Below are 15,403 nucleotides of genomic sequence, written 5' to 3' on the forward strand. Positions count from 1 at the left end.
CCACAAAGCTCAATAAAGCTGGTCAGAGAAGTCAGGTATTGAGACATACGATGTATCTGGGAACTGATGAGCAACCAAGTCAGGATGCACCTTTTTCTGAGTTTTAAATTGCAGCAGGTTCTTGTTGGTGGCCTTAAGCAAACAGGCTCTCCCCAATTCTTCCCCACAACAGTTATTCCCCTCATCTTGCAAATGTTCTGACAAGATAGCTCTGTCCCTGGAGTGTCCCTTCACCCCTCCTGGAGCAGGAGTCCTGAATCTCAGGTGCAAACAGGGATCCCCCTGGGAGCTGTTTAAGAACGTGAGTGTCTGGGCCTCTCCCCACAGAGGGCTCCCAGTAAAATTCTAACGTGCATCTGGGGTGGGAATCACTGCTCCAAAGGCTCCCTCACTCCGAGGAAGAGCTGGCCCCCACACCTGGCCCACGGGTCCCTTTTCTCGGGATCCCGTTCCAGATCAGTACTACCCTGCTGTCAGAATGTCTAGAGTGAGGACTGACCTTGACAGCTCATCCTAAGGACCAGCGGGCCCTGAGCTCAGAGCTGAATCCGGGTTGAAAAACTTTCCAAACGGAAAGACCATGACCAATTCCTTCATGCTAAGCACACTTAAGGAGACGATACTCAAGTTTCAGGAAGCTAGAAATAAGTCTAATCTAGGCTGAAAAAAGGTCTCTCAGGTTGTTTTTGTGTTTTATCATTAAAAAAAAAAAAAACCCTGGGAATCTGCCATAAATGAGGACTATCAAAGTGATTGGTACCCCAGATCAAAATCCATTCTGCCCCAGAAGACTCAAACTAATAGACAAAGCCATTTCGTGTTTCCACGTTACTGAGGTCACTGTACCGGTCAGAGCTAACAGAGCAGTTTTCAGGAAAGATGAACAGAGACCATTATGACTCTAAACAGGGACTTTCTGGGTCAAAATCTATGGGTTACTAATAGCCTCAACAGCACAGAAAGAAGAGACACCCTTCAAGAGACCGCTGAAATGACTGTCCATTCCAAGAAAGAGCAGAGAAACGAAAAAAAAGCTTCACTTAGAACCACTGTGGATTGGGAAAGGCATCCTGTGAAATATTAACAATCCTGAAGCTCTCTTTGTTATGCAAAAAGGGATTTAAAAAAAGACCCAACTTCTATTTGATGAGTGTACTATACAACCACCATTTCTTTTCTTCCTTTGCCTAGGACTGGCCGGAGTGATGTAATAACCACACTAGACAGCTGTCTTCCTAGATAAAATCACCTTGTAAAGGAGAAATGCAATTAGAGGATGCAATGAAATATAAGTTTAAACTGATCTCGCAGGCTGCCACATTCGACTTGGTGCTTAATGGCCAGGTTCTTTATTATAGTTTTCCACTTTATGCAATTTCTCTTTGATTCAGTATCTATGGAAGACATGGAGTCTTAAATTTTAGTCTGTGTCACAAAGGGCCTGAGATAAATATAGGACAGATCAGCTGAGAGTGAGGCTGGGGCCAGAACCTGACAGCAAAGGGCTGAGGTGCCCTGGCGGCGGGGCAGGGCAGGGCTGGGAAGGGTGACAGTGTCCTTCGCCAGCACCTTCCCTGTGTGCCCTCCCCTCGGCGCTCCCTCCACCGCCCCTGGTAGATGGCACCCACTCCCAAGACTTCTCCTACCATCCCCACACTGAAACTCCACTTCTTCAACAATAATCCAAGCTCCCAAGCTTCATATTTAAATAAGAAAAAAAAAAAAAACACTGAAAAAACTTAAAATATACACAAAAGTAGACAAAAACAGTATATTATAATGAGCTCATTGACAGTATGAAGGTGTCATGACCCAGTGCCCATGATTCAGTTCAGTTCAGTTCAATTCAGTCGCTCACCTGTGTGTGACTCTTTGTGACCCCAGGACTGCAGCACACCAGGCCTCCCTGTCCATCACCAACTCTCGGAACTTGCTCAAACTCATGTCCATTGACTCGGTGATGCCATCCAACCAGTTCATCCTCTGTTGTCCCCTTCTCCTCCTGCTCTCAATCTTTCCCAGCATCAGGGTCTTTTCAAATGAGTCAGCTCTTCACATCAGGTGGCCAGAATATTGGAGTTTCAGCTTCAACATCAGTCCTTCCAATGAATATTCAGGACTGTAGGATGGACCGGCTGGATCTCCTTGCAGTCCAAGGGACTCTCAAGAGTCTTCTCCAACACGACAGTTCAAAAGCATCTCATTCTCCACTCAACTTTCTTTATAGTCCAACTCTCACATCCATACATGACTACTGGGAAAACCATAGCCTTGACTAGACGGACCTTTGTTGACAAAGTAATGTCTGTGCTTTTGAATAGGCTGTCTAGGTTGGTCACAGCTTTTCTTTCAAGGAGCAAACGTCTTTTAATTTCATGGCTGCAGTCACCATCTGCAGTGATTTTGTAGCCCAAAAGAGTAAAAGCCTGCCACTGTTTCCATTGGTTCTCCATCTATTTGCCATGAAGTGCTGCAACTGGATGCCAGGATCTTAGTTTTTGGAATGTTGAGTTTTAAGCCAGCTTTTTCACTCTCCTCTTTACTTTCATCAAGAGGTTCTTTAGTTCTTCCTTACTTTCTACCATAAGGGTGGTGTCATCTGTATATCTGAAGTTATTGATATTTCTCCCAGCAATCTTCATTCCAGCCTGTGCTTCATCCAGTCCAGCAATTATCATGATATACTCTGCATAGAAGTTAAATAAGCAGGGTGACAATATACAGCCTTGACTTACTCCTTTCCCAATTTGGAACCAGTCCGTTGTTCCATGTTTGGTTCTAACTGTTGCTACTTGACCTGCATACAGATTTCTCAGGAGGTAGGTCAGGTAGTCTGGTATTCCTACCTCTTTAAGGATTTTCCATAGTTTGCTGTGATCCACACAGTCAAAGGCTTTGGTGTAGTCAATAAAGCAAAAGTAGATGTCTTTCTGGAACTCTCTTGCTTTTTCAATGACCCAGCAGATGTTGGCAATTTGGTTGCTGGTTCCTCTGCCTTTTCTAAATCCAGCTTGAACATCTGGAAGTTCATGGTTCGTGTACTGTTGATGCCTGGCTTGGGGAATTTTGAGCATTACTTTGCTAGCATGTAAGATGAGCGCAATTGTGCAGTAGTTTTGAGTATTCTTTGGCATTGCCTTTCTTTGGGATCGAAATGAAAACTGACCTTTTCCAGTCCTGTGGCCACTGCTGAGTTTTACAAATTTGCTGGTATATGAGTGCAGCACTTTCACAGCATTGTCTTCTAGGATTTGAAATAGCTCAACTGGAATTCCATCACCTCCACTAGCCCTGTTCTTAGCAATGCTCCCTAAGGCCCACTTGACTTCGCACTCTAGGATGTCTGGCTCTAGGTGAGTGATCACACCATCGTGGTTATCTGGATCATGAAGATCTTTTTTGTATAGTTCTTCTGTGCATTCTTGCAACCTCTTCTTAATATCTTCTGCTTCTGTTAGGTCCACACTGTTTCTGTCCTTTATTGTACCCATCTTTGCATGAAATGTTCCCTTGGTATCTAATTTTCTTGAAGAGATCTCTAGTCTTTCCCATTCTGCTGTTTTCCTCTATTTCTTTGCATTGGTCACTGAAGAAGGCTTTCTTATCTCTCCTCGTTATTCTTTGGAACTCTGCATTCAAATGGATATATCTTTTCTTTTCGTCTTTGCCCTTCCTGTCTTTTCTCTTCTCAGCTATTTGTAAAGCCTCGTCAGACAGCCATTTTGCCTTTTTGCTTTACTTTTTCTTGGGGATGGTCTTGATCCCTGTCTCCTGTACAATGTCATGAACTTCCATCCATAGTTCTTCAGACACTCTATCAGATCTAATCCCTTGAATTTATTTGTCACTTCCACTGTATAATCATAAGGGATTTGATTTAGGTCATACCTGAATGGTCTAGTGGTTTTCCCTACTTTCTTCAATTTAAGTCTGAAGTTGGCAATAAGAAGTTCATGATCTGAGTCACAGTAAGCTCCCGGTCTTGTTTTTGCTGACTGTATAGGGCTTCTCTACATTTGGCTGCAAAGAATATAAATAATCTGATTTCGGTATTGACCATCTGGTGATGCCCATGTGTAGAGTCTTCTCTTGTGTTGTTGGAAGAGGGTGTTTGCTATGACCAGTGCATTCTCTTGGCAAAATTCTGTTAGCCTTTGATCTGCTTCGTTTGTATGCTGAGGCCAAATTTGCCTGTTACTCCAGGTAGCTCTTGACTTCCTACTTTTGCATTCCAGTCCCCTATAATGAAGAGGACTTTTTTTTTGGCTGGACCCCAGGGGAAGTCTCCTCCCCAACACTTTTGAGAAGTGGGAGGCATGGAGTGTAGGCAAGTCCATCATATTGTTTCTCCCGAGGCTTGTGGGGGCCTCCAACCTAACCAGCTTCACAGGCAACTCGTTCTCTTTTCTGTCTGTTTATACAGACAGGAGTACTTGAACACCTTACAGTTCCAGCTTGATTAAGCACAAGCCTAGCGTACAGAGAGGGCCTGATGAATGCCTGCAAACTGAAGAGTACAAAACACAAGTACGTGTGTCTGTGCACTCACACGTGCACGTGGACACACTAGGAACCTAGGCATGAAGCAAAGGTCCAGAAAAAGGATCCAGAAAACGAGACTGGATCCAGGACTTGCTGCTGGCTTCCTGCCGGGGCCCAGCACTCCTGAGGACGGAGAGCCCAGGAAACCGGCCGGCTGACACGGAGTACAGCAGCTCTCCTGGCCGTCTGAAGTACAAGGATCTGACAACCTGCGGCTCTCAGCAGGCAGCTATTAGCTGAACTAAATACGGTTTTCTCAAGGGGAAAGGAGGATCTTTCACAACACATATGCTAATGAAGCACAATGACATAGAGCATTTAAAGCAAAATGTCCCTATATTTATTCTCCATAGACAGATTTTTACATTAATATTTATGAGGGATTCCTCGTTTATTTCTCCTGGAAATTTTTCTCCTGCCCAAACAGAGGGATAAAAGATAAGTAACATGAACCAATTATCTTTTTAACAGCTACAAAGAACTACCTTATTTAGCTGCATTCTTCCACTTGATTAATTGTCCTAAAACACCACTTTGCACACACCAGGCCTGCTCATGAGCCCCCAGGGCCTGCTGCCCCCAGCGGTGGCCACTATGAGGCCTCCGCCTGCCTTTCTGGCCCTGCCTGCTGCCAGAGCCTGCAGATCCAATCCTGTCCCCCCAACACAGCAGAGTCATCTTCGCATGCTCACCTGCAGGCACCCCTGCACCTGGTTCTCAGCCACTGATTTCTTAAACTTCCGGCTGTGCTGGGTCTTCGTTGCTGTGCTCAGGCTTTCTCCAGGTACGGTGACGAGGACTGCTCACTAGCTGCTGTGTGCAGGCTCTGGAGTGTGGGCTCCTGTCACGGTGGCGCACAGGCTTAGCTGCCCGGAGGCACATGCAATTTTCCCGGACCAGGGATCAAACCCGTGTCCCCTGCACTGGCAGGCGGACTCCTAACCAGTGGAGAAGTCCTGGTTCCCATCCACTTAAATACCCAACGCTCAACGCTTCCAGTTTACTGAGAGCCATGAGCAGTATAAAGGATGATGACCAGCGCATCTTGTAAAAAGACATTCTTGCCTCAGCAGCTGGGCAGGGAGCGGGGAGGGAGGCACAGAGGGGAACTAGCCTTCAGGGCTGGTTCACTCAGGGGAGCCAAGACCAGGCAGGAAGGGGATGCAGGGAGCCCTGGTCCCCAGGGAGTTTCCAGTCTCAACAAAACACAAGGCAGAGAGTGGCAAAGCCAGAGGCATTTGGCTACCAAATGCAAGCTGTACAGAGCCGGGAGCGGACAGTTTCTGCCCAGTCGCTGAACCACATTCTCCTCCTCCACCTGCCAATAACACTAGGAATAAACATAAAAAAGGACATTTCAAGAACTATTACTGACAGCGTCTTCTCTGGGCCCTCAAAAGCTCTAGAGAGCAGGAACAGGCGACAGCGGCGCCTGGATGCACAAGACTATCCCGCACCCTTGGCCTTGAATGCCTTCAGATTCGATTTTGAGGCACATGGAAAACAAACAAATGTGAACAGCAACAAAAAAGCGGAGAGAAAATGAAACGGTGCTTGTGCAGTTAAACTTTTACAATCCAACTGGGCAAGGCCCCAGGCTCTTCTCTGAGGTCCAGGGTGCAGTGGGCTGCAAGGAGCTCGGAGTACAAGGTATCTGACTGCCGAGGTTTCTTTTGTCACCGTGTCAAGATGGTCTGACAACATTTTATGGTGTTCTTGCCTCTTTCCCAGCCTCAATGATACAACCTCAACACAGGTAGGTACACAAGTTCCTATCAACTTTTTATTTTTGCATAAGAAACTGGCTGAACCTGACAGCGTGAAAATTATTTTTTGACAAACAGAGGAATACAGTGAATTACAGAACTGAAGCGCCATACTGAGGTTGCTTTTGCTCAGTCTCACAACAAACTGTGGAAAGTTCTGAAAGAGATGGTAATACCAGACCACCCAACCTGCCTCTTGAGAAATCTGTATGCAGGTCAGGAAGCAAGTTAGAACTGGACATGGAACAACAGACTGGTTCCAAATCGGGAAAGGAGTATATCAATGCTGTATATTGTCACCCTGCTTATTTAACTTATATGCAGAGTACATCATGAGAAATGTTGGGCTGGATGAAGCACAAGCTGGAATCAAGACTGCCGGGAGAAATATCAATAACCTCAGACATGCAGAAATATCAATAACCTCAGACCACCCTTACGGCAGAAAGCGAAGAAGAACTAAAGAGTCTCTTGATGAAAGTGAAAGTGGAGAGTGAAAAACTTGGCTTAAGGTTCAACATTCAGAAAAACAAGATCATGGCATCTGGTCCTATCACTTCATGGCAAATAGATGGGGAAACAGTGGAAACAGTGGCTGACTTTATTTTTTTGGGCTGCAAAATCACTGCAGATGGTGATTGCAGCCATGAAGTTAAAAGATGCTTACTCCTTGGAAGAAAAGTTATGACCAACCTAGACAACATATTAAAAAGCAGAGACAGTACTTTGCCAACAAAGGTCAGTCTAGTCAAGGATATGGTTTTTCCAGTGGTCATGTATGGATGTGAGAGTTGGACTGTGAAGAAAGCTGAGCACCGAAGAATTGATGCTTTTGAACTGTGGCGTTGGAGAAGACTCTTGAGAGTCCCTTGGACTGCAAGGAGATCAAACCGGTCCATCCTAAAGGAAATGAGTCCTGAATATTCGTTGGAAGGACTGATGTTGAAGCTGAAACTCCGATACTTTGGCCAATGAGCAAAAAACTGACTCATCTGAAAAGACCCTGATGCTGGGAAAGATTGAAGGTGGGAGGAGAAGGGGATGACAGAGAATGAGATGGTTTGATGGCATCACCGACTCAATGGACATGAGTTTGAGTGAACTCCGGGAGTTGGTGATGGACAGGGAGGCTGGCATGCTGTAGTCCACGGGGTCGCAAAGACTCAGACGTGACTGAGCGCCTGCACTGAACTGCTGTTCAGTCTCTAAGTCGTGTGTGACTCTTTCCAACCCCGTGGACTGGGGCACGCCAGGCTCCTGTGTCCTCCACTATCACCCGGAGTTTGCTCAAATTCGCGTCCACCGAGTCAGCGATCTAACCATCTCATCCTCTGCCGCACCCTTTCCCCGTGAACACTCCCATCCAAATTCAGGATGCTGCATCAATTTTGATAAATTCTTTTTTGAGATAAGACTGGTATCCCTCACTATTCCTGGACACAGCTCCAGTCTTGTAGGAAAAAGACAAAGAAGTAACGAGTCAGACAGCTTCAATATGACTGATGTTAATAAATGAGCTTCTGTAGTCTTGGTTATTGGAAACTGATCTCTTCCTTATTAATATGGTCCCGCAATGGAGAGGAAGATTTCTCCATGTTCTAGAATGCAAACAATGTTTTAATCTTTAATTATATTCTCAATTTCAACTCTTCTGGAGAGTGAGAGCCACCAAGGCCTAGGATTATTTCTTTATTACACAGCCTCTCAGTGGTATCTAATGAATATTGTTACTTAATACATGCCAGTAGGGGAAAGGGGAATTTTGTGAATCTCTACTTAAGTTTTGATGACTTTTTGCCAACCTCAAGGAAACTTAAAAGCTGCAAAGTTCTCTGTTTCATTTCGGGGACACTTGCAACAGCCAACAATGCACTGGCTCTGCTCGCCAGCTGAGGCCCAGAGAGTGCAGGCCTGGCAAATAAACAACCCGGAAGAGGGGGTTATAGGAGGCGATGCTGTATATTTCTAAAACCCACAGCAATCAATCGGTTTGCTTCTCATTCGTGGTATATTAACTGATGCTTTGAAAGTGAAAAGTGAAAAATCCTTAGTCACTGTCGTGTCCAACTCCTTGCAACCCCATAAACTGTAGCCTGCCAGGCTCCTCTGTCTGTGGGATTCTCCAGGCAAGAATACTGGAGTGGGTTGCCATGTCTTCCTCCAGGGGATCTTCCCGCCCCTGTCTCCTGTATTGCAGGCGGATTCTTTATCATCTGAGCCTCCTTTGCTCAGAGACAAACTAAACTCCCATGAAAAGAGATGCCAAACATTCCTGTTCAGGGCTCCTCTCACCATCTGAGTTGAAGCACTTAAATATAAACCTATCAACATACAACCAAATGCTGCCCTCAACAAAATATCAAGATCCTCGGGAGACAAAACAAAGCCTAAGTAATCAAGAGAAGGGTTAGGTACCTCCAAGGAAGCAGGGTCATAGTCACTATCAAATGACGGCTAAATCAAGGCTTCTGTAATAGCAAAGCAAACACAGAAACCTGGAGTTTCATCTCTGTGCGGCTGAGAAAAAAACTCAAAGAAAAGGTCTGGGAAAATCAGCAACAGGAGAGAGAATGATGTAATGGCCAGGAAGCTACAGGAAGAGACCTGGGTTTTGTATGCTCATCCTGGCAAATATTTGCCTTTCTCGATTTCAACGTCAATGACGACGAAGAGTGGGCCCCCTCGTTCCTCATTGTCGCCCAGCACGGATCCACGTCTCCGCTTTGCCTTCCGGGTCTCCCGGCAGTTGCACATTAAGCGAGAGACAACAGGAGCCTCTCCCTTTCAAGAGCAGAGGCAGCACTTACCACGTGTCTTAGAGAGAATCCAGTCACTGATACAAGTACCGTGTGTGATTTCAAGTCCATATCTTCACGGGACTAGTGTGCAAGGCAATGGCAGAATATGAGCCTCTTTCAGTTCAACTTCCAGAATCCAATCAGTGGCCATACCGAGACAATCTGCTGTTCAAACGCTGGAAGCCTGAGGTGGCCAAGCGGTGTCGTTATGCCAGTGCCTGTCTCCATCAGTGGCATTTCTCCCCAGCAACACGTGTCCCAGCACGTGGTTTTTATGTGTCGTTGTTACTCAAACCTGAGGTAGGTCATCCAAGAGCAGGGGCAGGAAGTGAAGATGCCCTACACTCTCAGAGGCATGAGACAACACTGAGGCGGAGGCCACACGGCGAGGAAGTGCCACTGGTGTGCTCCGGAGACCAGCGAGGAATCCTGTTCAGCAATAAAATCGAGCAGAGCGCTGACACACCCATGAATGAATCTCCAAAACATCACGTCGTGCAAAAGAAGCCAGGGGGAAAGCACTGTGCTCCACATGACCCTGTTTACGTGGAGCCCTAGAAGAGGCAAAGCTAGAGAACGGGGGTCGGAACCAATGCCTGTCGCCTGGGGTGGCTGAGAAACCGGGGACAAGTACAGTCAGTCTTTCCAGGAGTTGTGCTGCAGAGAGGAGCGGGGGTGGGGAATGGAGGAGGTCCTAGGAGTCAGTGTTCTCCCAGGAGATGATTCTGGGGTTCGCCCATTTCCATTCAACCAAGAACGAAGCAGGAGAAAGGGAACACGGACGGGGTGGGAGAGAAACAGGAGGCCCCTGCAGAAACGTGTGGGAGCAGGTGAGGGGCACTGGACCCATGAATGAGCAGAAGGGCTGCTCTGGGCTGCAAGCAGGGCTGGAGCATCCCCGGTGAAGAGCGAAGGCGGCCTCTGAAGCGCCCCTAGTCTCACAGGCAGGACCTCTTCACAAACCATAATGTGATACCCAGAAAGTGCCTGGCGTCACAACCTCCAGCGGGGTGGTGGCGGGGAGGGCAGCTAATACTTTTAAAAATAACCTTTCTGTAAAACAAATAACTTTTTTTTCCTTCCAACCTAAGTGAAACCTGGAACTTCCCTGGTGGTCCAGTGGCTAAGATTCTAAGCTCCCGATGCAGCGGTCCGGGTTCAATCCCTGGTCAGGAAGCTAGATCCCACACGCCAGTGCAGCCAAATAAATGAAAATAAGTATTAAAAAAAAAAAAACCCGAATGAGATCTACATGTGCAAAATAAGAACACACAAGGGTCTTTCACCTCTGATGAAACCCAGGAGTCACAGTGATTGTGTGTGACTTGGCCACAATGATTAAAACCAACACCCCACGCTGCCACAAGAGTACACGGAGCAAGGTCTTGTAGAGCGGAAGCTGCCGTCCACGACGGCACAAGGAAATAAGGCGCCAGCTGACACAGGGATCCCCGGATGCAACTTACAGGTCAGTCAAGTGTGATAGCCGCTTCCTAGACTGAGACCAGTCCCACAAGGTCAAAGGCGAACCATGTTTACCCAGCAACGGGGGACACAGCCTCCTTATGAAAACGATAGTGTCTGTCCTTCTGCAAAAGACTTAAGAAGAACACTCGGGAATCTGGGAGTGAGGTCGCTTCACCAGGGCCCTCTGAATGCTAATATAGGATCAGAGATCTTTCATCATGAACAGCATCTTGTTTCCTTACAAGCGTCTTTGGAGGGGGAGAAAGATATGAATCGTTAATCCCACAAATCACTAATCCTCTGGGAACTTGGAGGGTGGGGGGTGGTGGTGAGGCATGGAATCCGAGTCTTCAAAGACTATTGCTTTTAAAGCCAACTGCACTTTAAAAACAAACACATCAATGATGGTACAAATCTCCTGCATTCTTGACACAACCGTGGTCTCAGCACGCTCAGGAAGAGGCTTTGGGGCAGCAGCTTCCACACCACCCAACTGCTGACACGAGCCAATGCAGAAGCCCCAGGGCCTCCGCACTAACAGGCACACAGAATTCTAGGGGAAGGCGAGTGAGGAGACCAGCCCCCGGCCCTTAACCACCTCCTCCACTGTTTAGAAATAAGCCCTTTCCTCAGAATTCTGTAGGCCTATGCAAGAAAGCTCCTAGCTCTCCACAAGGAAGCCTCCACCCCTCTCGGCCGGCAGCGGAGAGACTCGGTTAAGTCTGGTCCCCGCGTGGCCTCTCTTAGCATTGCCATGGCCTTCTCGGGCACATGAGGATCCAGTCCTTAGGACTTGGCACACTTGACTATGATGCTGCAGTATGGTCATCCCTTGCTGCTCATTTGTTCCTCTGTTTCTACTCGGAGCATCCCAAAAGCCAAAATCCTATCTTGCTAAGTCACTTCAGTCGTGTCCGACTCTGTGCGACCCCATAGACAGCAGCCCACCAGGCTCCTGCGTCCCTGGGATCCTCCAGGCAAGAACACTGGAGTGGAGTGCCTTTGCTTCTCCAATGCATGAAAGTGAAAAGTGAAAGGGAAGTCGCTCAGTCGTGTCTGACTCCCAGTGACCCCATGGACTGCAGCCCACCAGGCTCCTCCATCCGCGGGATTTTCCAGGCAAGAGTACTGGAGTGGGGTGCCACTGCCTTCTCTGAAAATCCTATCCTATTCATCTCCAAATCCCCAGCTCGGAGCACAGAACCAAGCACCTGTAGGCCCCAGGTAAGTATTTGCTGGATAAACAAGAGAATTGGGCTCACAGGCCCTACCACCCTACTCTCTGTGCAGTGTCTCCTTGTTGGCAATCGTGGTGGTTTTAAAATATGTCTGCAAATTTGGACACTCCTTCCTTCAGAAGCGAGCGCCTCACCCCCTCCCCACGAGCGTCAGTCAGACTTGGCAGCTCATTTCTAATCCACAGAACAGGTGGAACTGATGCTACATTTCTTGAGGTGAGGCCATAAAAAGGACAGGCTCTGCCCGGCTTGCCTTCTCTGAGTGTGCCTGCTCTGGGAGAGTCACCGCATGTCCAGAGGACACTCAGGCAGCCTGTGGAGAGGTGTGGGGAGGAACTGAGGTCTCCCACCAACAGCCATGAGTGACCACCTTGGAAGTGGCCTTTGGGCCCTGGCCCAACTTTCAGATGGCTATGGTCCTGGCTATCTGACAGCAATGTTATGAGAGGCTCTGAACCAAGTTACTCCCAGTCTCCAGACCCACAGGAAATAGAGGGGATTATGTTTATTGTCGTTAGACCCACTAAGTCTGGGGGGATTTGTTTTGTGGCAATGGATGGAAATGCAGCAACCTTGGAGCACGTAGATGCTGTCTTATAAGGGAGTTCAAGGGATTTCCTTAAAGATAAAGTTTATGGTCATACCATGTTTATAGTAAGAATTCTGTAATGAGGAAATGTCCTATGATAAAACCACAACACGGCGGATCAACAGGCAATTTTAAATACTCCATGGGTCAAATTATACTACCTTAAAACTAACAACTACAATAAATGTTGGGATGTGATACAGAACAGTATCAGAAGACAATTCTTCTTAAAGGCTGGTTTTTGTTTTTAAAAATTCTATATTACACATGCATAGGAAAAAACTCTAGAACAGCCCTCAAAACTTTAACAATACCTTTATCAGGGTGCAGCACTATTATTTTTTCTTTTTCAATAACCTTTGATTTTTTCCAAAATCTACAATATGTATATATTACTAGTTTCTTCTTTTTTTTTTTTAATGATGTATGATCCAATTAGGTCAGCAGCTATGCCATATACTGGTGTGTCTACTCCTGACAACTAACACAGTAAGTGGCACATAGTAGGTGCTCAGTAAAAGTGAGCAGAATGTCCTTTAGTTATAGATCCCGCCTACTGGACAGTTGCTCTAAAAGGGATGTCAAGATAATGTGAATCCACAAAGCTCAAGGATATGAAAAGGCTACAGTCAATTTTCACAGGAAAAGAGGCTATCAAGTATAGAAAATCATTTCAACACTGCGTTCTTAGGGCACGGGAACCACTTTTCTCTTTGAAACTAAGTATTTTGAGTGATTTATTATAAATTTATAATGACAGTTGTGAACACCCAGTTTTTTTTTTCTTGGCATGAGAACAGAGTCTGTTGATTGCCTTGCTGCTTAAAATAGTTTCTAAGTGTCCTCATAATAGCATGTCACCTGTAAACAGGTTTCAAGCCAATGCAAATTAACAAATGGTGAACAGATGGACTACGAACTGACTTTTGTCGGGAGAGAGTTAGTAACAAACACTTCTGGCTCCAGTCTTGTGGGACCATTAGAAAGTCTTTCACTTCTAGCCACACATCCTGCCTCAGAAGACAAGCCAGGCAGGGAGGATGACAAGTTATAAGGCCCATTAGACTTCTGAGAGCCAAAAGTTGAGATGTGCAGAATCGCCAAGTCAACATGTGCAAAACATCAGACAGAGGAAGCTTTTTGCCAAATGGTGAAAACTCCCTCTTTCCTGCATCACTCGAGGAAGCGGGCCCTGCTGGCTCTGGAAAGGATGGCGCCTGTGTGTGTGGCAGACAGAAAGGAACTTGCTGGAGGCCAGCTGGTTATGTTCATCCCACCCTGGAAGCAAATGCTACGGGTGAAGAAACCCTGAAAGTCATACAAATGGTGGGCTATGACATCCACTGGTGAGAGAAGAGACCCCCCCAGAATCATGCCGTGTAGTTTTCCCAGCTCCTCACTGGTCTTTCTCCTCCCTGTTCTCAAGTCTCCCCCAGCACCAGCGCCTTGGAGAGGCCTTCTCTGACCACCTGTTTTAAGCAGCCTCCCCTCCTTACCATCCTATGCGTTCCCTTCAGAAGTACTTACCATAACCAGAAATTACTGTACTGGTTTACTTATTGGTTTAGGGGTACTTGCTTTTTGCCTTTCCTCCCCAGTAAATCAAAAGCTTTGGGAAGATGGGACCATGTCTGTCTTGCTTGTGACTGTATCCCCAAAGCTGAGGACAGTGCATGGCAGACAGGAGGTATAATAAATATCTGCTAACCAAACATAACATAAATGAGATCCTGTGTGAAGGCAAACAACTGAATCTCCCCTGCAAACCCCCTTCAGACTGGAAACTTTAAAATGCAGTTTGTAACTGAGGATATTAAGGAAAGAGGGTACAACAGGAGAACAGGCTGAGCTGGGCAATGTGTTTAAAAATCAGGTCAAGCCTTTGGGAGGCAGCACCCCTTCCAGGGGAGTCTGTGTGTGGAATGGAAAAACTGCCAGCAAAGACTGGTGTGTTCAATTTCTGATTCTACATCACTGAGTGAGCCATGGCTCTCAACTACTGAGGTTTGGAGTAAAGGCCAATCCAATGGGTGGAACACCTACGGCATGTTCAAAGGAATACTATGCAGCAACAAAAAAGAACAAGCAATCTAACAGATATTATGTTGAGTGAAGACAGCTCCTATAGAAGATTACATAATGTGTGATTGCATCCATATGAAGTTCAAGAACAAGGCAAATTAACTGTTCAAAGAAGTCAGGACAGTGGTCAACTTAGGGAGGTGGCAGCCTGTGTACAGGGTGGGAATGTGAGAACCCTCAGGGAGTCCTGGAAGTGGTGGCCAGTGGCCTGATCTAGGGGAGCTACACAGAGGCAGACACGTGAAAAAACCATCCATCCGAACGTACACTTCACAGTGTCTGCTCTCCCTCCTACTGGGAAAAAGAAGAGCACATACATTTCTCTTTTAAAAAAGAGCAAGTGAGCCCAGCACTGATTCTAATCCCAGTGCTACCAGATTTTCTAGACGGCCTGCAGTTTATCAAAACGTGCTCCTCAGTGGCCTCACTTGTGAAATATGGAGAACTGCACTCACACGCTGCCAACTCAGGGAGTGTGAACGGAAACAAAGAATAAGCCATGAGGGATCTTCAAGTCCTAGAGACACACACAGGCCAGGTAAACTAGGAAGCACATCATCACTGCTTCTTTGAAGACCTATGCAAAATAGGTGACCAGGGTCTCCAATCTTAACAGAAACCTTTTTAAAAGAAAGAACGATCTTGCCAAAATGAGTTTCCAATAGCCAAAAACAAGCACAAATTAGAGTTCACCCAGGACAAAAGAACTTTTTCCAACCCATCACTCACTGAGGCGGTAAGACGAGAGTCGTGGGTTGAGCCTTTGGTCTACGTTTAGCAGACACTCCCATCTGGTTAGCAGAACGTTTCAACGACTGTTGATTCAAAAGGCCAGATGCCAGACCAGCGTGGTACTGCAACTGCAGAGGAGAACCAAACAAAAGGGGAAGAAAAATAACATTTGGTAAAAGCAGGACAAGG

The 15,403-nt window shown here is 46.5% G+C and overlaps 1 protein-coding gene across 2 annotated transcripts in view; it reads right to left on the reverse strand.

The window, feature by feature from the left end:
* The window catches only part of MED27 (mediator complex subunit 27), a 240,480-nt gene that overhangs the window by 156,754 nt on the left and 68,323 nt on the right, over window positions 1–15,403 (reverse strand). For both annotated transcript variants that reach the window (XM_027556630.1, XM_027556629.1), the window contains exon 3: window positions 15,212–15,342. In XM_027556630.1, coding sequence (XP_027412431.1) covers window positions 15,212–15,342 — 131 coding nt within the window. The remainder of the gene's footprint in view (window positions 1–15,211; window positions 15,343–15,403) is intronic.

The sequence above is a fragment of the Bos indicus x Bos taurus genome, chromosome 11 (assembly GCF_003369695.1).
Source record: "Bos indicus x Bos taurus breed Angus x Brahman F1 hybrid chromosome 11, Bos_hybrid_MaternalHap_v2.0, whole genome shotgun sequence".
Classification (NCBI taxonomy): domain Eukaryota; kingdom Metazoa; phylum Chordata; class Mammalia; order Artiodactyla; family Bovidae; genus Bos; species Bos indicus x Bos taurus.